At 46.6% G+C, this 21838-nt stretch overlaps 1 protein-coding gene across 1 annotated transcript in view; it reads left to right on the forward strand.

The window, feature by feature from the left end:
- The window catches only part of STAB1 (stabilin 1), a 53048-nt gene that overhangs the window by 21794 nt on the left and 9416 nt on the right, over positions 1–21838 (forward strand). Inside the window, exons 21-52 of the mRNA XM_057374771.1 lie at positions 770–856; positions 1190–1301; positions 1792–1975; positions 2165–2258; positions 3164–3322; positions 4168–4263; positions 4625–4720; positions 5352–5399; positions 6271–6401; positions 6786–6897; positions 7124–7201; positions 7573–7674; positions 8165–8272; positions 8747–8878; positions 9073–9201; positions 9889–9945; positions 10733–10828; positions 11863–12058; positions 12530–12625; positions 13637–13682; positions 14348–14427; positions 15192–15317; positions 16803–16876; positions 17223–17297; positions 17870–17989; positions 18926–18973; positions 19094–19177; positions 19773–19919; positions 20058–20195; positions 20820–20879; positions 20980–21156; positions 21642–21728. Coding sequence (XP_057230754.1) covers positions 770–856; positions 1190–1301; positions 1792–1975; positions 2165–2258; positions 3164–3322; positions 4168–4263; positions 4625–4720; positions 5352–5399; positions 6271–6401; positions 6786–6897; positions 7124–7201; positions 7573–7674; positions 8165–8272; positions 8747–8878; positions 9073–9201; positions 9889–9945; positions 10733–10828; positions 11863–12058; positions 12530–12625; positions 13637–13682; positions 14348–14427; positions 15192–15317; positions 16803–16876; positions 17223–17297; positions 17870–17989; positions 18926–18973; positions 19094–19177; positions 19773–19919; positions 20058–20195; positions 20820–20879; positions 20980–21156; positions 21642–21728 — 3375 coding nt within the window. The remainder of the gene's footprint in view (positions 1–769; positions 857–1189; positions 1302–1791; positions 1976–2164; positions 2259–3163; positions 3323–4167; positions 4264–4624; positions 4721–5351; positions 5400–6270; positions 6402–6785; positions 6898–7123; positions 7202–7572; positions 7675–8164; positions 8273–8746; positions 8879–9072; positions 9202–9888; positions 9946–10732; positions 10829–11862; positions 12059–12529; positions 12626–13636; positions 13683–14347; positions 14428–15191; positions 15318–16802; positions 16877–17222; positions 17298–17869; positions 17990–18925; positions 18974–19093; positions 19178–19772; positions 19920–20057; positions 20196–20819; positions 20880–20979; positions 21157–21641; positions 21729–21838) is intronic.

Here is a 21838-nt window from a genome sequence, read left to right on the forward strand (position 1 = left end):
ACAGGGTAACCAGACTACTGCAAATGTTAGAAAGCAGCTCAGTTAAATCTGAGTGCAATAAATAAATAAAATAAAGCATCCCAGGTGTGACCAGCCAAGCTGTAGGAARCCATAATGGTGCAGTGTTACCTGGAGTGTCCCAGCTTTAGCATTTCTCCCAAAGGAAGCTGAGCACAGGGAAAGTGCTGTAAGCTGTGAAGTGATTGCATCCTGTTTATGAACCACTGTCAGATGGTTCAGGAAAGTCTCTYGTAGTGAATTTATGGACCTTGTCTTTGTCTGCAGCTCCTGAGCTCTCACAGTGCCAACTCTATGGAATGATTTGTGGGTGTTTCATTAAATACTGCTGAYTGTTTGTATTATGATTGTTCTTCATTTGGTCAGTCATGATAAGGCCTGCAGTCCAGGGCTGCTACATCTCTCCACAGGAATGCAGTCCTGGGTAAGGATAAAGTAGGAGTGAGTGGGCCAGTGCTATTAAAGAATTAAAAGCTCATAAAAACATTGACTGTACGTGTTGAAGTCACAGAAGAAACAGAAAATAATGGGTTTTTTTGAGAAGAACCTCAGGCTGTGAGCAGGAAGAAGGGCATTGTTGAAAAATTATTGAAGTGTGGGAGCTCCTAAGAAACACAGATGCTAAATGCAGCAGTCTATTTCCCTCCATGGCAGAGACAAGGACCAGAATTTCAGAATTATGAGCACAGGATTACTTTAGGAAATCCTTGTTAAGTCATATCATACCTTACCAATTTTGCTTTTGTTTCAGAAACCTGGATGCTGCAAAGGATTCTTTGGTCCAGACTGCATGCCATGCCCAGGGGGATTTTCCAATTCATGTTATGGCCGGGGAAATGTAAGTGTGGAKGATCCTGCTGCATTGCAATGAGCAGTTGCATCAGTGTGGTTTGAGAGTGTAGTTTTTGATAAGTGCAATTCAGAGTTTGTACTCCAAGACTAAGCCTGCAGCAATGGTAGCAGAAGATCCAGGGAGAATGGCACACACTCAGTGTGAATAAGGTCATGGCTGTTGGAGACAGCTCTGGCTCTGTGGGATCTTGTATTTCTACCATCATTATTCAAAGTCCTCTTTGTTAATGAGAGTATCAAAGTGTCTTTGATGGATATCAATGCCTTGGCATTTCCCTGAGTTTCAAACACTTTGGTTTTCATTTTGTTTTCTTTCCAGTGCAGCGATGGCATAGAAGGGAATGGCAACTGTCACTGCTTTGAAGGTTTCAAAGGCACAGCCTGCCACATCTGTGCAAACCCAAATAAGCATGGSGAGAACTGTGATGAAGGTTGGTGACTCTGAGGGAGAGACTTAAGGAAAATATAAAAAAAGGTTAATGGTGAAAATTCATGTATATTGGATTCCCTTCTGGCAAGACCAGCRTTGTGAAACAAGTGACAAAATGTCATCACGTGTGTCCCTTCAAGCAGCACTGGAGAAAACATGTTTGATATGACAGTGGTGATGGGGGTTTTAGAAACATCAACCTACTTTAGATCTCTCCTGTTAGGAAACAAAAGACAGTTGAAAATGACCTTGAGCTTGATAGCCTAAACTTGAGCCTGTTCTTACAGCCTATAGAAAACATGGATCCAGGCAGTGACAGGATCTGTGGCCTGGTGAGGCTTGAATTGTGATGATGTCTCTCAGCAGACAAAAAACAAAAAAGGCATGATCATTTGGTTTATCAAGAGATTTTGAAGGAAAGTTGGGAATCTACAGCTGTGGTGGATTCTGGATTTTTTTGACTTATTGACCTTACTGCATGTCCTTGACAGATTGTGGCTGTGTCCATGGTGTCTGTGACAACAGGCCTGGCAGCGGTGGGGTGTGTCAGTCCTGGTCCTGCAAAGAAGGCTACACTGGGAAATTCTGTGACAAGACATCCAAGAACTGTGGGCCGAGTGGGCTGTCCCAGTATTGCCATCAGCACGCTGTCTGCAGCATCAATGACACAGCAAGGTCAGTCCTTGTGGCACATTCAGGGGCACAATGCCATTGTACAGGCACATGGCTGCCACCCCTGTGGCTGTGTGTCTGTGTACTTGTTGCACAGGACTGTTTGAGTAACTTGGCCAACCTGCTAGAAATCAATCTGGCTTGCTTGAGAGTCTGCTCTACCTGTGTCCCTTCTGTGTTTATATTTTGAAGGTGCATCTGCATGGATGGATATGAAGGGGATGGGTTTTCCTGCCAGCCCATTGACCTATGCAGTCAGCCAGAACGGGGAGGTTGTTCACAGAATGTAAGTGGGGTCAGACTGTGAGGTGTGGAGAGGCAGCTCCTCTCAATCAGAGCAGGAATCCGGGACTGCTGGGACTGTTAGAGATTTTGTCTGCTTATTTTTCCTGTCTGTCAGATGGATGGAATAACAGGTGGCTTGACACAATCATTGCAAAGATGCTGATCATTTGGGCTGGTGGCAAAATGTGACACCCCAAGGACAGTTTGGCTGGTTTGCACCACATATTTTATCAGCCACAGAGATGAGCTGTACAGATAATTTTTGGTTTGCAATGATATTCCCCTCAAGCTCTTCTAACATGTGTTACTTTCTCAGTTGTTGTGTTTAGGCTATAGCTTAGCTGTAAGATCCAACTCATATTCCCAATAACCATCAACACTGCATTATTAGCCGTGGTAAAAGACTGTGTTGCTTTGTGTTGAATACTAAATTACTGCCAAATGGTCAGAATTCATTGTAAGTTAGACCCCTCAGTCAGAGGAAGACTTTGGGCCATATGGAAGAGAATAGGATGGCACTGGGTACAAAGTAGGTCTTTTCTGAGAGAGATCTGCCATCCATCCTTGATTCTGTCCCAGACATCCAGGCGGGAGATTGTAGTCCTCTTCTTCAGGGAGTATTTATTCTGTAATGGAAGAGCTTCATGTGATGATAAGGAATGTCCTGGGAGCTCTGAGCCACCATAGGCGCAAGTGTGTCTCTCTTAAAACACAAAATGTTTCCAGAATCATGTTATTACAAAGTTTTCTRTGACTTCCCTGGAGAAGATCCTTCAACCACCCCATCCCCAGTGCTGGAATCAAAGTTGGTCAGTCAGAAATTCTCCACAGTGTGATGAAGGAAATTTTGATTGCCCTCTTTCCCTTCTGCTGAATGTAATTCCTTGACTCTCTCTTCTCCTGAAGGCCCTGTGCACCAGTACAGGCCCTGGCACTGCCACCTGCCAGTGCAATGTGGGCTGGACTGGGGATGGGAAAGCCTGTGTGCCCATAGACAACTGCATGCTGGAGAGCAGAGGGAACTGCCACCTCAACGCCGACTGCGTGTACATCGGGCCTGGACAGGTATGAGCAAAGCTAAGCAGCCTGAGGGTAGAATTAACACTTCCTCTGCTGCTCTGAGACGACCTTGGATTGTCAGGGGTAAAAACTGGGTAGGCCAGCAGCTAAGCTTGCTTGTCTGGTGCCAGCAATAGCAGCTGCAGCTGCAGCATCCCAGTGTGTGTGAGGTGCACTGGTGTGTTTAGGGCTGCTGCTCGACTTTGGGACTGGTGCAGCAAAGGGACAAGACTGCACTCCAATACAGCTTACCTAAGGCACTGGGTGCTGCATCCCCCTGTCCCCAGATCACACACTGAACAGCATGTGCAGTGCTCAGACAGTCTGGGGAGGGAGCTGGGCCAAGAGAGAGSCATGTTGAGATGGGAGGAAGACTCACATGAGAGATGACTTCCCAGAGTGCTGCTTCTCCCCACTGAGCCAGGGGARCATTGAACAATGTGCTGGAAAAGGGTGCAAAATCTTTAGCAGATCTTAGCAAGGTGAGATATGCAAGTGCTCTCCTAGATACCTTGAAAGCAGGAAGCTTTCAAATTAACTGCTCTTCTCTTTCTGCCATTCACAAAGTCTCTGTCATTCCCTAAAAACCTGGAAATAAAGGAGGAAATCATMATCTTCAGGTGACCCCCACAGCCAAGCAATGCCTGTGATCAGTGTRCTTGAGTAACCAGGCAGCCTGTGTGCTGTGGCAGAGGATGATGCTCTRCTAAGGAAACATCTCTGCATTTCCAGGTCTTGAGGGACCAGGAAGAAAACTTGGGAAAATAATTAAGGATAAATTTTACCTTTTTTGGATAGTCAATAAGGATGCTCTGGTAAGTCTATAAAACTGAAWTGTCTCTTTCTTGCAGAGCAAGTGTGTCTGCAAGAGAGGTTATGCTGGTGATGGCCACAGCTGTGATGCAATCAACCCATGCCTCATGGACAACGGTGGCTGCCATGACCTGGTGAGTAGCTAAAGAGCTGTYCCAGGGCAGGGGAGCTTCACCTGCTTATCACAGGTTTTGCAGCAGCCATGGCATTGAGAGCATTGCAAGGGCTTATGTTGTGTTATCTTGCTGGCCTGCACTCATGTGCTCCAAAGATGGATCCTCTGATTTTTGTGTGTTCACACAGCCAAAGCAATCACCCTGGCTTAGCTGCCTGAGGGGAGCACTCAGTGCCACCACAAAAGCAGTAGGTRGAAGGTGTTCGTGTGTGCTACTCCAGCCCAGCCCTTGGAAGGCCAGAATTCAATTCTGAGATAGTTGTAACACTACATAACCTGCATTTGCTCTCAAATTTCTCCTTTTTTCCTTGTATTTGCAGGCTACATGTGTACCCCTTGGTGGAGGAGAGAGATCCTGTGTTTGCTCTGAAGGCTACGTTGGGGATGGCATGACATGCTACGGGGACATTCTAAAAGTTAGTGAAGAGCAAATGTCTGAGGCCTTTTTGAGACTGGAGAGAATTGGCTCTGCCCTTGCTTTACTTTTCTGTTTTACCTGAGTTGACTCCTTCTCTCAGCATCAGCCTGAAGCACAAGTGCATTCCAAGGCCACAGGGACAGAAGCCATGCCAAGACTAATTACTGCCAGTGAAACCAATACTAATACTGCCAGTGAAACTGGCAATAATTTCTAAGCTGCTTCACCCCATGCAGAGAGCACCTGTCCTGTGCAATAAGTCATCTTTTTATTGTTGYTCACAAAGTTTTTCAGGTCAGAACTGTCAGGCCCATTTTCTGTCATTAGAAATATCAAAGGCCATTGTGAATTCAATCTTTTGTCCCTGGTACACACGAACTCATTTCAGATGAGTTGAAAAGAGTTTGTTTATTTGAGAATGTATTTTTGTAATGTCTGAAGTTTGGTTTTAGAAGTGCCCATCTCTCCTCACAATATATGGTGCCTGTAATAATTGTGAGTGGGAAGACTGTCTAATCAATTATTACCAGATTTGATATTGCAAAGAGCTCCTTTCTCCCACCCCTGAGTCTCCAGCCTTGTACCCTGTGCTCAGCAGAGGTAACTCTTCTGTTGTTTCTATTTTAAAGGAGCTGGCCAGGAATTCCCACTTTGCAGGCTTCTACAACTGGGTTAAGGTAAGAAARACCATGGGACCCCCCACATGGATAAGTTCTGTGGCAGTGAAATCACTGAATGAGTCTGTTAGAGAACAAGTAACTCCATGTATCTTTTTCTTCAGAGAAAACAAAGCAAAGGAGAAATGGTTACAGAGCAGGCATGTAGAAAAGCTGTGGAGTTTGTGGTAGAATGGGGGTCATGAGTGTGCTTTGGGGGCTTTGTTTCTCTCTCACAGGAAGAAGCTGAGGCTTTATTGCATTTAATTTTCATTTAATTTACCATCTGTAACTCCTGACCATCAAAAAACAGCACAGAAGGGAAAGCAGAAGGGGTAGCATTATAACACTGCTTTTCAGGAGAGCATCCTTTGGGACATTAGATTGTATGTTTGTTCCTTTTCTCATTGCTGCTTCCCTGTCTCTRGAGTGGGAATTGAGAGACCCTCCACAGACTGCAGCAAGTCCATGRAAACACAATGTGRTGGACAGCCCCTAACTGAGCTTTASYTCACCTCACCTKCTRCATACAMTGCTTTTGCCAGCAATTATCCTGGTCCCTCCCCCAGGACWGTTGTTGGGGGTTCATAAAGGATTTWGGGATATGACTGAATRAGTTTGAAGGAAAACTGAATTGGGACAGTGGAGCTTAAAGCAGCAGGCTTTCCCTTGTCAGTGAGGTGTCAGCTGTTTTGGCTGAACCACCTGCAACATTCATTGATTGCTGTGCCCAGGAGAGCCCAGGAGATCCTGCTGTCCTGCTGAGCACCTACTGTGTACCTTCACACCCCTTTCAACATGACTGAGAGCGGGATGGCTTTTGGGTGTTCTTGGCACTATAGCTGTGGCAGTGGCGTGTCTTATTTGTTCATTTTTGTGCTTTGGACAACAGAAATCTCTCTTCAGCATCCCAGCAGGAACCAATGTCACTGTCCTGGTGCCATCAGAGGCAGCTATCAAGAACTTGAGCAATGCTGACAAAGATTTCTGGTTGACCCCCTACGCGCTGCCAGTTTTAGTCAGGTACGAGGAGCCTCCTGCCTTTGCTTTACTGGGCCAAACAACAATTAACAGAGCCATGAAATGGATTTTTTCTYGTGCATGACCAATAAGGATATAGCTTGAGATAAATATAGAAGCAAATTTAAATATCTAGCAAGCAAAAATTAACTAGACATTTAARCATAACAGACCACAGACCATAGGAAGTGGGTTTACTTTTCATGTATTGCAGAGGGAGATCTTCCCAGTCAGATGGTATCACAACAAATAATTCTTTCTATTGGTCTCTCCACATTCTAAACTACTTCATGTGAGACACGTGAATGTTTGGTGGTATGGTCTTATCTCCCTGTCATTACCAACAGTTCCCTAATCTTTTCTTTATCTGATTTTGTTTCCCCTCAGAGCCCACTTCCTTGAAAGTGTCTTCACTACTGAAAAGCTCAAAAAGTACAACGGGTCAGAATTACCCACTYTCAACCCACAGACCAGATGGCAGATAGACACCACGAGTGGCGTAAGGGTTTTTTACATAAGGCTCACAAACAGTCTCAGATTTAACTGCTGAGGAGCTGCTGTATCCAGTGGGCAGCCTGGATGGGACAGTTGTACTCTCAAATGCAGATATCTTTCAAAAACTGTACCCAGATTAACCATGTACAGCCTTGAATGAACAATGTATTTATTTTGAACTTGCTTGGTATTTCCTAATCCTTTTCCTTGTCCCTCTGGCTCTTGTGCAGGTATTGACCATCCAGAAYGCRAGTGTAGTTGTCAGTGACATCCCTGCCAGCAATGGCATTATCCATGTCCTCAGTAAGGTACGTCAGTGCATGTGACACTGGGAAGAGCTGCAGTTGTAGCAGCAGGTTCATGTAGCAGCCTCTGTGATAGGGCCAAGGAGGAATACATGTCTGGACTGTTAGGAAGCGATGTAAGGGTGAAATGTATGAGGTTATCACAAGGTCCTGACAGATGTTTCCTGTGCAGCAGTGTTCAGTGTTTGAAACATTTGTCTCTGGGACTAATGGGAGGGGAGTTCCCCTTCTCTTGGCCGATAGGAGAAGAGTTCAGGCAGAATTGTGTATAATAAGGCCTTTTCTAATTGCCTTTCATGCAAGCAGAGCCTGAGTCCAGTGTGATTCCCCTCAGACTCCCTTGCTTACCTTGCTCTAAACCTCTTTTTCTGCAGGTTTTGTTGCCACCTCCAGGAGAGGTTCCACCGAGCCCTCCTGGTCTGCAGGAACAGCTCAACACAGTGGCCTCCTTCAGCATATTCAAGGAATTGCTAGAGGTAAGCAATCGAGGTGAGCACTGCTGTCACTGCCAGAGCTGTCTTTTGAGCAAATGCCCACCTTACCCTGTCCTGAGGGAATCTAATTTTGGACTGCCTGGTAAGAAAGGGGGATTATGTGTGTCCTAAATGAGGGCTCTTCTAGGAAAGCTCTTTTGAGAAGGGTTTTCTCAAAAGGAGTTACATCATTACAGTTAGATCTGTAGATCATTGGTATGTATTACAGTGAAAGATGACTTGTCTACTGCAAGTGCTCTCATGCTATAGAAGGCAGAGAAACCCAGAGGAAAGGGAAGGATTGTTCATAGCTGGGAAGCTGCTTTTATGTCAGCCAGGATGAGAGCAAGCAGTCAGACGTGCGTGGCTGAGTAAAGTTATATATCCCATTTCCAGGCATTTTCTCTAGCCTTTGTAATTGATCCCACTTGTGGTTTGGACTTTAGTGAGTACCAGGGTAATTGTCAATGCTACTGTTTTGGACATTTTTTAGGAATACCAGCTCATTGGGARAGTCGAGTCTTCTGAACAATACACCATTTTTGTTCCTGGCAATAATTCCATTGAGGAGTACTGCCRTGCTGCCAATGTGACCCAGCTGGTAAGCTCACTGCTTGCAGTTTGGATATGTATTGTGAGTGCAGGGGCATGTGCACTGCTAAATAGTAAACAAGCTGAGAGGATTTGAGCATGGAGAGGAGATGAACATCTGATGCTAAAAGCTGGGAGAAATGTGGTAGAGAAATGAGAGGGGTGTTGCAGTGGGATCTGATTAGAATAYTTGGACCCCAAGTGCAGAGTAAATTAGTATGTGGATGGATGGCACAACATGTTCCACTTCYTGATGGGCTGTGGCAATTTTCAGACTTCTGAAAGGTTCCAAAAAACATTAATGGCTTCATYAAGTATCAGAATCATTGAGTGTGATCAGCCATCTGTGATAGAGGGTTACTAGGCTCTGTGGGCTTAATTAACCATTACAGGTGCTTAGGAACTTTTCTTATGCCATGCCTCTGACTGAGTTGTAGTCTAGGAAGTCATAAGTCTCCTAACATTTGTATTTTTGTGGATTTAGGACAATGAAACAGTGCAGTACCACATCGTACTGGGAGAGAAGCTCTTGCCCACAGACTTGAGAAGTGGAATGCATAAGAACAGCATGTTAGGCCTCTCCTACTGGCTAATGTTTTACCAAAACAGCACCCAGGTAAGGGAGACAAACTGTTCTGCCATCTGAGGGTCTAGCTTGRCCTATGACTTTCTAAGGCTGGTGACCCAATACTCCCATTTCTCTTTTGCACACTCTCACAAGTTTACTGYTGGGACTGTCTGGCAGCTGCCAAGCAATCCATGCAAAAGGAGTTGAAGGTTATCATCTCAGCTGTTTTTTTTGCTTTGCAGAAATTTGTCAATAAGATTCCTTTGGATGGCAATTCCTTTGAGACGAAGAATGGCATCCTGATCGGGGTGTCCCAGGTGCTCCAGATCCAGAAGAATCGCTGCACTGCCAATACCACCACCATTCAAAAGGTAATGGTGATGACCAGGGAGCTGACACCATTTCACAGGGTTCCTCCACCTGCTGAACCAAGCTGATGGATAACTGACAGCCTACCTTGGTTCTCTTCAGGGATGAGACAGTAGCTTGTGGTATAACCCCAGATGAGCCTCATGTGAACTGGGGCATTGTGGAGGCTTGGCACCTCCTAATGCATCTGATGCAGTTCTTGTGCAGATCACTTTCAGTTCCCTTGCTGGGGCTCTCTCACAGTGTCAGCCATGGGACTGGCTAGTGCAGACACTCCCAGATACTCAACTGTGAAAGGAAAATCCAGCCCAATTCTTGCATGCCTGACCACAAACTCCCCTAGGAAAAGCTGTCTGGTCTGCCTGGGAGTCATGGCCAAAGTCCAGCTTGCATTTGCCAYGTGGCTCTTGGCAACTGAGCCACTAAACCTGAAAACTGTAGGGTTAGATTGAGATAAGTCTGCCTGCTACAGATCAGCCTTGTATGAAGGACCCCCAGCTCTACAAAAATCCCTAAGACTTGGGAAAGATGTAGCACTTGACCTCTTCTTTTGGTGTTTTGAGCCACTGAGATAAAACATCTTTGTCCCAGCCAGCAGCCCGTAGAGCAGCATTTGTAATTCAAGATGAATGTCTTGGTGATGTGGGTAGAGGGCACATATGTGACTTGTCCTGTTCTCTGTGCTCCAGTCAAGGTGCGGCAAGTGCGAGAGAGGGATCAAGTGTCCTTCTGGATCAGTTCTTGTGGTGAGTCTTGGATTCATGTGACAGCTCACAAACTGGTTGCAGATAGTTCTTTGATGTCCTTTTATTGCTCTATAGGTGTCATTTTGATACCTGAAAAAATGTGCCCTTGAGCCCTGTGTGGCTCATCCATGGCCAAGGTTTGCAAGAAAAAGCAGAAGCCAAGGGAGGGTTTACACAGGRAAAACATGGACATGAATCGTGAAGCTCCGTGCATAGCTGGCACCAGGYTTTGCCTGAATTTCAGGAGCCCTTTAGTTTCCCCACTAAACAGGGAAGAAGAGATGTCTTTTTTATTTTATCTTTGACTYTTTTGACATCACTATCAAGGAAAGCCAGTTTAGAAGTGCCTGTAGCAATTTCTCTGCCTGTACCATTGATTTGTTCACACAGATGGGCTGATTGTGCCTGCAGCTTGTTTGTGAGTGACTGACAAACACTTCCAGAGAGGAGAATAACTAAGCATTTCATTTTCATRCTGGCTGTGAATTGCCTACCAGCTACATCTGGCTTCTTAGACTTCACTGCTTTACTCTATGCCAAAATTTTTCAATCTTTTTTTTCTCAGTATTCAGACTAGCATGTACCATGGGTTTGGCAGGTAACAAATAGACTCTGTGTGGTAACCTTACATCCAGAGATGCCTCTTTGGTATCACCTCTGGATAGCTCAAATTTTTAGGGCTATTCCTGTCAGATACAAAGCAAGAACACTGTCAAATGCACCAAAATGTACATTGTCCAAATATTGTAATGTCTCCTATCTGTGTCTGTGTCAACGATATCCTCAGGAACCACCAGGAAGCAGGAATCTCGCTCGCTGTGAATTGCGCTCTGCTGGTACAAGAATACTTGGCTGCCATTTCACCTGTGCAAAAGTTTCTCTGGTGAGAAAAACATTTGCCTCAAATTCATTKTGGCATAAGCAAGATGGGTGTCAGAAATTCAGCCATGGAAGTGTAGGCTGCGCTGAAGTCCTGGCTGTGTTTGTTTGCATAGCTGAGCCTGGGCTTGTCTGGGGTGGAGRGCACTGGAACAAAAAAAGATCTGCAGAAATGTCTGTCCAGTGATGGATTGGGATCTGCTGCTGCTTTGGTATTGTTGCTCTGGGTTTTGTCCTGCAGAGGAAGAGAAGGAGTTGAATGTTTGCAGTCTGGTTTCCTAAGGAAATGAGGCATGAATGATGGCATTCAGCTTGTGCCTTCCCGAATAAGGGATGACTCATTGGAGCCAAAGCAAAGGGAGGAGCAGAAGGTCTCACACCTCRTGTTATGTGTGTTATGGCCCCTACCAGTTTTGTGAAAATGGGTTGCTGGAAGAAAACACTTAAAGAGAAAGTGGTAAAAGAAAGACTTGTGTGAATTTGAGGTTTTACAAGTGTTGCAGCATCACTGGGAAAGTTTAGTGGGAATGGGAAATTGAAAAGGCAGAGAAGGAGTTAGACTTAMTGTACTCACATAGAGAGTTTCAGTCAGCACTTGTGCCTCATTTGGCAGTTGTGCATCCCTTCATTAGATAGCTTTTCTCATCATCTCTACTGTCCAACTTGGTCTCTACATGGTCTCCTCCCTCATGGGCAGATGCAGAAAGARGTGAGCGCAGTTAAATCAGGCTTTGGAACAAAATCACCTTCTGGCAGAGCCTCTCTCTGCCCAGCAGAGACACAGTGTGGGCACAGGCAGGAGATGGGCTGGAAGGGTACAGGACATTTCAGTAACTCACCAAAGGGCCAGTATTTCTCAAGGGCAGTGCAGACCTTTACATGAAGTTSTGGGCAGCAGAACACCTCATTTCAGGGTGATCACTCCATCCTGCCTGTTCCTTCCATGTGTTGTCAGGAATCAAGTAKATCCCCCAGCAATGCTGTACCATGTCTGTGCTGCACTGTGCTCACCCCAGCTTGTTCTCATTGGTTTTCCAGAGRTCTGTCTGCTGCCCCGGCTACTATGGCCACATGTGTGAGATGTGCCCCGGGAAGCCAGGCCAGTGGTGCTCTGGGAACGGGGAGTGCCAGGATGGCATCCAGGGCAGCGGGGAGTGCCGGTGCCTGGAGGGGTTCCACGGCACTGCCTGTGAGATGTGTGAAGTGGGACGATACGGAGCCGACTGCAAATCAGGTGACACCGATGGCTGTCCCAGCCTGGCTCTACCTAACTGCTTGCAGAGGCAGAAAAGTGGCCACATCTCAGCTCTCAGGAGGGGTGGTGGGAGGCCAGAAATGCCCCAAGACCTCTGAGACAGGCAAATGGCTGCCAGGTCTCTGAGAGTGAGCAGGAGTGAGCACTTGTGGCCAGCAGAGGAGTAGCCCCATTTTGCATCCCAAAACCAAGCATGTGCTGTGCTGTGCTGCTCCTCCTGGTGCCACCCAAACTGCAGCAAGTAGAGGTGGGTGTTCTGTTCCTGGGCTTTTGGCCTGGCAGTGAGGGATTAAGAGCTGAAACTCCCGTGACATTCTCTTTTGATATGCCTGTAACATTTTCTTGATGGCAGTTTGTTGGATTAGAAACAGAGCAGCCAGTGAAATGGCAGCAAGGCTCTGCTGGTGAGAGTTGGATGGTTTGACAGTGATGTTTGTATTTCCCTTGCAGAATGTGCCTGTGACAATGGCATTTGTAACGACGGACTGCGAGGGGACGGGAGCTGCGAGTGCTTCCCRGGGTGGACGGGCCCCACCTGCCATGAAAGTACGAGAGTGGGAAGGGGCCTCTGGGGTGATACTGGCAGAGAAATCTGAGTGATCTTCTTGAGCTGCCAGAGCAGCTGTGTGTTAGCAGAGCACTGTGCCCACAGAGTCACATGTACTCTGCAACCCCCCAGAACCTTCTCAAACTGTGCTCACTCATTCCTGCACACACGCTGCATTTGCTGGGACTTACCCACAGCACATGAGCCCTTGAGTTATTCTGGTAAATCAAGAAAAGCCTGCTTCTCAAAGGCTTCTCCAGCCTGCTTTCTCTTCAAGAAATTCCTGCTTCTACCTCTGCTGAGATTAGAGACAGCTTRAAATCAGCCCCTTGTTCTGGGAGAGAAATGGGAGCTTCCAGGCCCATTGGGCTGACCATGATTCCTGCTTGCCTAAGAAGGTGGCAGGGCTTGATTTGAATTTTCAAAGTGTGTTTGCTGAGCTGCTTTTTCTGCTCACAGATCCATTCACTCATGTAAGTCCAGGCCGTGGTCTGCAGTTTTCAGTAAATCTGTCATTGTTTGTCAAAGTAACAYGTTGAAGATGGATTTTGGATTTTGATTAGCATTTAGGTGAGAGGAAAGCTAAGCTTCTAAATACCTTGGGATTTTAAAGRTTTGCACATGATTTTGTAGTGGATTTAAGAACAGAAATCAAGCAGAGCTGTCCTATCTACTGTAAATGTCAAGCATGRAAGCAGTTCATCTTTTGCTTCAAAAGAGCCGAAGCCAAAGGGCTCTGTATGTCTGAATTAACAAGGTTCCAGTCCTTGTTTCATTCCTACCAGTGTGGAGGCCTCAAAGATAAAATAAAATWAAACCATTAGCTCAGACAGAGAACATCAAATTCACTCCCTTGAAAAGTGCYAAAGCATGAATCCCATGAGATTTTCCTGCTGCCACATAGGACAAGAGAGTTACCATAAACTCCTGGTTTSCAGGCTCCTTTTCTCTAGATGGCAGAAATGGCCCCAACTGAAAATTCCAAGTCACATTTGTGTTATCTCTTGCAGGAATCAAGATTGACTTATGCAATAACACTTGCCATCAAATGGCCAGGTAAGTGCAGGCAAGAGGCAGAGTCATCCATGTGTGTGTGTGTGTGTGTGTGTGTGTGTGTTTTACACAGAGGTGATTCTGGCTTAGGGCTTGGCAGAGGGCTGGGAGAAAGTGCCTACTCATTAAAGATGCACAATTGTCCATTCTGAGAACTCTCTTTGGGGCTGAGCCATGTGCACTCTCCCCAGGGATTTTGTCTGTGATTTTAAGTATAAATATGTTCCAAGTTCCTTCTGTATGTGTGGATGGGAGAAAGCAGAGATTCCAAGGTATTCCAAGGCTGGCTTTATTCATAGAGCAAATCAACCAGGGATTTACAAGCCCTTTCTGCCCCTGCCAAGGAATGAAACAGGGCTGGAATGACTCCCTCATGCTCACTTCTCCATCCCTTATCCAGTGTCCTGTTTTAGGCACTGGGACCCTGCCATCCCCTTGCACCTTGCAGAAGCTCATGGGTGTGCTGAGGGTGCCCTGTGGGAGGCCTGGGCTGGGCACYAGGTCCTGGCCAGTGTGACTGGAGTGTTTGGAGCTGTAAAGGAGCGCCTGGAATGTGCCTCCTGTGGTCATTGTGGTCTCTTGCACATGCCAGACCTGTCCAGTGTTTCCCACTGACCGAGCCAATCAGGARGTGTTGTCAGTGATCATTTATCCCTGTCTTGTTTCAGCTGCCTCAACAGTTCCACAGACTCTCTCCCTACCTGTGTCTGCTCTGCTGGATACACAGGGAATGGGGCCCATTGCTCAGGTATGTCCAGCAAACACAGGGAGAAATAAACGGCAGGGAGTTGCCAGAGGAAAGATCACTCAAATCATTTTCCTCTCAGACATCTGCCATGAACTCTGCCATGCTTTGGTACAGATGTTTTCTAGTCCAGACCTTTACACAGGACACTCTTGCTGTTGCTAAAGCCTGCAAGAGAGGGATAAAAGGCAGACAAATGTAGGAGGGCAGTTCTTACTGACTGATGCACATGAATGGGTTGTACTCRTTCTAATATCACAGYATTGGTGGCRAAGTTATAACAATTTTGGCCATGARTCCTTGGAATATCAGCATTTCAATTCCTTAGAACTTTGTGATTGTTCTATTTGCTGGCTATGCCATCAAAATCAGGTAACAGTGCTGCAATAGAGCCAGAAAGAGGTGAGATTTCAGGATASTGCTCCAGATGGACAAACCTGGTCTATGTCAAAAGCAATGAGACAGAAAAAAAACAAGTGATAAAATTCTGACAGTCAAAACACTGGTAGACATTGCAATTTCTTTTCAGTATTGTCCTTGCTGGAAAGTGAATAAGGGGGACAAAAAGCGGTTTATTTACTTGGATTAGCCTCTCTCAGGTCTGGATGAGGCCCCAAGCCTTTAAAGAGCCAACAGTTTCACTGGGGGAAATAAACAAATGGATTTTAACAAGGTTATGATTTAGTTAAGAGGGGTGATCATTCTGGCACAGTTGATCATTCCTAGGTGCTCTGAGCTGATTCTGCCCCTCTTGTTTGTGGTCACAGAAATAGATCCCTGCACTACTGACCATGGTGGCTGCTCTGTGCATGCTGTGTGCACCAAGGTGTCCCCAGGAGAGAGAACCTGTGCTTGCAAGGAAGGCTATGCTGGAGATGGGACACTGTGCATGGGTGAGTGCTCAGGGTGTGCTTTGGGGGTGACAGAGAGGCRGCACTGACAGCAACTACAGACCAARTATGGAACTGCTGCTCTGACTCTCTAGAAAAACATATCTATTGTTGCTTAAGTTCTATTGTTTTAAATTCTCTAATAAATTTAAATGTTTATCTGCACTAGACAAAAAATAAATGTACCTGAATGTAAACCAAGAAACCTTTCAAGCAGCAGTGAGAACTCTTCACTACTTGCACARCTGTGACAACTACTGAAATTCCTGAACTTCTGTAAGCTGATAAAGCCAGCTCCAAGCACAAAAAAAACATACTAGACTGCACACCAGCCAGCAAATTTACTACAATCAAAGATGTTCATTATAATACTACTTACATTCTTATACTTACAAGTTAATATTTTAATAACACTCAACAGCTAATTAGCMMCCCTGATAGTGTCTCACAATTAACCATTATAACAGCAAAACCAAAAAGTTTGGTATTTGCTTTTAGCCTCCACAGGGTACACACAGTCATCAACATTAGCTGCTGTGTATATATATATATATATATATATATATCAAACCCTCAAAATACAAACTAATCTAAAAAAAAACCTTAAAAACATTAAAATCTTACATGAAATTAAAAAGATCAAGATACAGATTTATTTAATTAGATAACCTCATAGATTCCAAATCTAAATTCAATCATTAAAAAATTAATTAGTATATTAATTGTAATTCTAACATTAATGTTCAGTATATAAATAATATTCCAAATTTACAAAATTAAAACTACCAAAATGTATAAATCTAATAATAACCACTTTATCTAAAATCTCAAAAAACAATAATTTAACTTTGTTTATGTAACATTAAAACCTTGTTCAATATTATTGAATACCAAATAATTTAATAAGTATAATTGTTTTAATTGATGCTTATAAGCATGTATGCTTTGTAGTTTTACAAATACTACTTTAAAACAACTTTGTCTTCAGTTTGATTGTCACAGTGGGTAAAACAAGATTTCACCCTGAATATAACTACCTCTTCAAAATGAAACATAAATTCCCAATTAKAAGTTTCATTACTTCTTTAATTCCCCTGAGACAATCAAACTRTTATATAAATACTTGTATTTGTTTAAATTATTGTGAAATTGTCTAACACTTAATATGTTAAACAAAAGTATGTAAAACCCTAAACTCCACTGAAAAAGAAGACTAAACTGAAGAACACACATAAAAGTGAAAGAACCCCAAACCATTTATTGAACTCTTCCAGTTGCTACTACCAAGAAGCTGCCTCCATGAACTCTTTATTCCTGATTTCCACCTCCCCCTCTGATGATCCTAAGACTCAAAGAGTAAAAAATAACCTATCCTATATAGACTGATACGACTTACAGAATTATCCCCAAATTACAACGAACAAGAGGCAGAAATCTATCTAAGCTCCCATCTGCATTTGTAACACTTGGCCTTTTTTTTTGCTGCAGAAATTGATCTCTGTCTCGAAAGCAATGGGGGCTGCCACACCAACGCAGAGTGCATCAAAACAGGCCCAAAAAAGGTGAGTGTGTAGGGTGATGCCAGGGCAGTGYTATTATGGAAGTTATCACAGTTGTCTTAGAGACAGTTCTGTCCTTTGCAGTGCCTTACTTTGTGCTTACTCCCTTCCATGTAGAGAAGTTGCCTGGAAAGGGCATGAAAAACACTGCTGTTTCCATGAGAGCAGATGGCTTTGCTGGCCAGAGGCTGGAGGCAGTCTCAGTTATATTTGTTGTGGACACAAGCTTGGTTTTCATGGATGCAGCAATGGGTGCTACACCACATGCTTTCTGTCCAGGGCAGCCCTTGTGTGTTTTTGTTTCCTTTATTGGGTCCAGTTTGAGCCCAAGGGTCTGTTTTTCCTCCAGGTCGCCTGCAACTGCCTGCCTGGTTACAGTGGAGATGGTGTGAGCCAGTGCAACCCCATCAACTTGTGTGAACAGGTATGTCTGCATTTTGCTGCTTGCACAGCTGCAGGCCACAGCCTGGAAATGTTCCCTTCTCCCAAGAGTTAACAGCAGGAGCAGCATTGGCCTGTTTGGAGCTGGAGTCTTGCATTTCCATGTACTGAAGGACTTCCTTCTGTGTTTCCTTTCCATTGCCTCTTGCAGTGACCTGCAAGTATGTTGGTCACATGGAATTCCCTCAGTGTGGAAGCAGGGTTGGAGGCATGTGGGCTTTTCCCTCTGTGTCCATTTTGTGTGGGATGTGCTCAAAAGCTTCAGAGTGTTCTGTGCTCATGGCATCACTGCTGCTTCAAACCATCCCTCTGAATCATGGGCTTTGTCATCACTCTGGGCTCCAAAGTGAGGTGTGAAAGTCTTGTTTCGTAGGCGGATTTGGTGCTGGGAAGCCCTTGAGAATTTGGGCGAGGTTTATTCTAAGACACTAAAAATGGGGGAGGGATGGTTTCCTTTCACAGGACTGGATGTAGTTTGCAGTTTCCACGTGCAAGGGGCTGTTCAAGTGGTTRGAGAAGCCCCTCCAAGCAGCCTTTTTTTGCTTTCCCTGGCAGAACAACGGAGGCTGCAGCCCCTTTGGGCTCTGCAAGTACACGGGCCCTGGCACTCGGAACTGCTCCTGCTCCTGGCACAGCATTGGGGATGGCTTCACCTGCCGTGGCAAAATGCATCAGGTGAGAGGCGTGTGCTGCACCTTCTGTGCTCCCTGCCCTGCAGCAAAGCACTCCCTCCTCTCCAGGGCTGAGCAGATCCTGGTGTCATATGGACACTGTGGTGTAGGAAAGGAGACAGGAGCTTTGAGCAAACTCTCCATGAATCAAAGGTGTGTTTGGTGTGCCAGCTGTGGGAGGGAATCATGGCAAAGTGACTTTGCTCCAAAGGGAGTCGTGCTGGGAACACTCTACTGCTGTCAGCAGCATTGGCCATACTTTAAGGGACTGCTTGCTCCATGTCATAAACAAATGGGAGTGATCTTGTTTTTTTCCCAAGGCAGCTCACTTCTGCCCAGTGGGATGAGGRCAGGTGTCCCTGTGGCCATGCCAGGACTCGGGACCCAGTCTGGAGGGCAGCAGTCTGTGTCCAGTTCTGTTGCCAATGCAATGGCTGTCCTTGGGCAAGCTGGTGACCTTTTCAGGTGRCAAATAAAAGCTCATCCCCACAGCAGAGCCACAAGAAAAAAGTGGACAGTGTGTGCCTCTGCTCTTATTGAAAGTTAGTGCAGTGAGGGGAGGGTGTACCYTTTGGACAGCATCCCAGAACTGGTTTTGAAAGCACAGTGAGGTTRAAGCAGAGATTTTGTGAGGCATTCAAGGTGTCCCATGAGCACARGGCAGTTACCCATGAGACAGGAGCTGCCAGCGTTCATCTTCTGTCCACTCCACCCTGCAGCACTTGTGGATGGTGCAAGCAGAGCTCACTGCAGCATCTGTGTCATCTGTGCCTGCAGTGCTGGTGAGGGAGAGGGGGAAGAGCCCTGTGGTGTGTCAGGAGAACTGGTGTCTCCCTGGGATGGGAGAGTTACCTGCAGTGGAAGGAGCAGGTCCCTGTGCTGGCTGGTGAGGAGCAAATGGAATGGACCCTGCTAACACCAGCTGATTMCCTTTATTTAGGAGCTGGGAAGGATTCCAGATGCATCCCTGTTCTTTAGGATGATACAGGTTAGTGACAGCTTTGTCCTTGTCTCTGTGCAGTAAATCCCACCAAGGGCTTTCTGCAAAGTCTTGCTAACTGGAACAATGTTTTCTGCTTCCCTTCTCACAAATGCTCTTCCAACACAGGCAGAAAGCATCAAAGAGCTCAGTGGGGCGGGGCCTTTCACTGTGTTTGTCCCACAGACAGATTTCATAGGAAACACCACAGTGGTAAGTACCTCCCACCCCGAACTCTGTCAGGTGTTTGACWGCTCCAGTTGTGGCAATGTCCCCTCTGGGATGGTTCTGCCCAGTGAATAGAAGCAAAGGGGCACCATGGAGAGTTAAAGGCATCCCCTGTTCTCMGTCAGGGTAAGAGCAGAAGCTTGGAGGCATCTCACTGAGGAGGCAGCCTGGACAGGGGTGCCATGGCTCTTGTAAGGAGATCCTTGTTGGAGATGATGTCTTGTGGGCCTCAGAAGCACCGTGCCAGATCAGTGGTGTGTGGTGGCTTTGGTGCCYGTGGGGCTGGTAACAGCAACACTTCCATGCATCTGTGACAGACCTCTTACTCCTTCTCAGGAATAAGAGAACATCAGCTTTTTGGTGTCAGTGTAATGGAATATCCTAACCCTATCACTGCCTAGTCAAGCTGGTTGAAATTTCCCAAAGCTCTGAAATGGTTTTGTGTTTTGGGGGGACAAGCCTTCCTGCAGGGATGAGTCAGAGAGGACTTGTTCAAACCAGGTCTCTCCTGTCATGGCTGTGGCCCTGTGTGCAAGGCAGAGTGCCCCAGTGTGACCTCACTCTTGTTTTCTTTCTCTAGTTTGAGGAGTGGAAGAGCAGAGGTCTCCTCCGGGACCTGCTTCGCTACCACATGGTGGGCTGCCAGAAGTTGCTCTCCAGTGACCTGGAAGCCCAGGAGTCCCTTACATCTTTATCTGGCCACAAAATCAAGATCACAGTGAATGAGGTAATTCCCTTGGCTGTCTGTCTTGTCAGGATGTCACTCACTCTGTCATTTGMAGGCCCTGTGGCTGTGGCAGGTGTCTTGCCAGGGGCCAGGGCAGTGCTGTGGCTGTGCAGGCTCAGCAGGTCCCCTCTCTCGCAGAATAGCATCTCTCTCAACGAGGAAGCCAAAGTGGTCACRAGTGACATCATCGGTGTGAACGGGGTCATTCACTTCATCAACAGGATCCTYATTCCCAGTGACCTGGTGGGACACAACGTTTCCTCACAGCTCTCACGGGTAAGGCGGGAGCTGTGCCTGCTCTCAGGGCTGTGCTGGGCTCAGGGATGGGATCTCTCTCCCAGCAGTGCTGCCTCAGCCCAAGGCTGCCTGAGCTGCTCTTCCTCCCTCTCCCTGACTGCCTGGGGGTTGTCTGAGGCCACAGATTTGGCTTGTGAAGGTGACAGCATTTGTGGCATAGCCATATTTGGAACATGAGGAGCCTTACCCATAGTAAGGAGCAGTTCTGGAKGTAGGCAGGAGGATCATGTCCCATGCCAACCATAAGACTCCTTTCCAGCACAGAGCAGCTTGCAGCATGAGTTTGCCAATGCCTCTCTGCTCAAGCAAGCACYAGGGGCTTAGAGATCCTGCAATTTGCAGAATATAACACATTTTCTGTGCAGCACAACAGAGTTCTGGAATTCATCCCAGCTCCTGCCATAGCAGTGTCTATCCAGGATGAATCAGAAAAGTGATGGCTGCTGAATGCCAGCCCCTTCCAGGCCAAATCACCAGTGTGATGGTGACAGAGATAAACTAGTGTTTAGCTACTGTACTTKTTGCCTGTCTGGTTTCTCCCCTGCCCTGCTGCTCCTGGAGGGGGAATCCTTGGTGAGAGCTGTTTGCTTTCTCCCTCTGCAGCAGAACATCACRGAAGTGGCCGAGGCCTTTGGGTACAGCATTTACAGCAAGCTGCTGCAGGTGAGCCCCTGCCCCTGCTGCTCGGGGGAGATGCTGTGTGCATGGGCACGCTCAGGATGGCAGTCGGGGCTTCCCCTTGGTGTCCCTGTGCTCCGGGCAGGACGCGGAGCTGCTGCCGCTGCTCAGAGACCCCGTGCACAGACCCTTCACGCTGCTCTGGCCCACGGACGCCGCGTTCAACGCCCTCCCGGAGAACCGGCAGAAGTTCCTGTACCGCAGGGAGCACCGGGACGTGCTGGCCTCCTACCTCAAAGCACACATGATCAGGGACAYAAAGGTAAAGGGGACAGCACACAGGCTCCTCTCCCAAGGCCACACGTGGTGCCAGTGCCTGCTGTGGCTAATTGTCACAGTGACCTCACCGAATATTTTGCTGCCATAGAACACGCTGYGTATCACTGTCTTGAGAAGACCCAGAGGTGTTTGAGCATTTGAGGCATCTACAGTGTCCTCATGAAMCTCTGGTGGCTGAGCTGAAACCTGCTGTCAGCAGCTTCTTGGGGAGCTGCAAGGCTCACAGGCTCTTGTGTGCAGGGGTGTGAACAAGGGGAGAGTCCAGCTGAGCAAAACCAGGGTCTGCTTTCACACACTGGTCTCTCACTGTTGAGGAATCTGGGACTCAGTATTGCTGTGCTGTGCCACCCACACCAGCAGCCACATCATGCCCCTCTGAGGGTGGTCACTGACCCATCCTCACCATCTGTTAACATGAATAGCCGGTTTTGCCAGTCTCTCCTTCACATTCTTCTTTTTCCCTCTTAGATTGTTGCAGGTAACGTGCCCCAGGTCGAAACCATACGGAGCMTGCAYGGCTCCACCATCTCGTTTAGCTGCAGCAAAGCCCATGTGGTGAGTGTTGGTGATTCCAAGCTTGGCCTCCTATGGAGCAAATGTCCCTGGGTATGGCCACGGGGCAACTCCCTGCTCCTGGCAGGGAGTGAACACAGAGCTGGGGTGAT

The sequence above is a fragment of the Malurus melanocephalus genome, unplaced genomic scaffold (assembly GCF_030028575.1).
Source record: "Malurus melanocephalus ecotype Western Australia unplaced genomic scaffold, MMel_1.1 scaffold_233, whole genome shotgun sequence".
Taxonomy (NCBI): Eukaryota; Metazoa; Chordata; class Aves; order Passeriformes; family Maluridae; genus Malurus; species Malurus melanocephalus.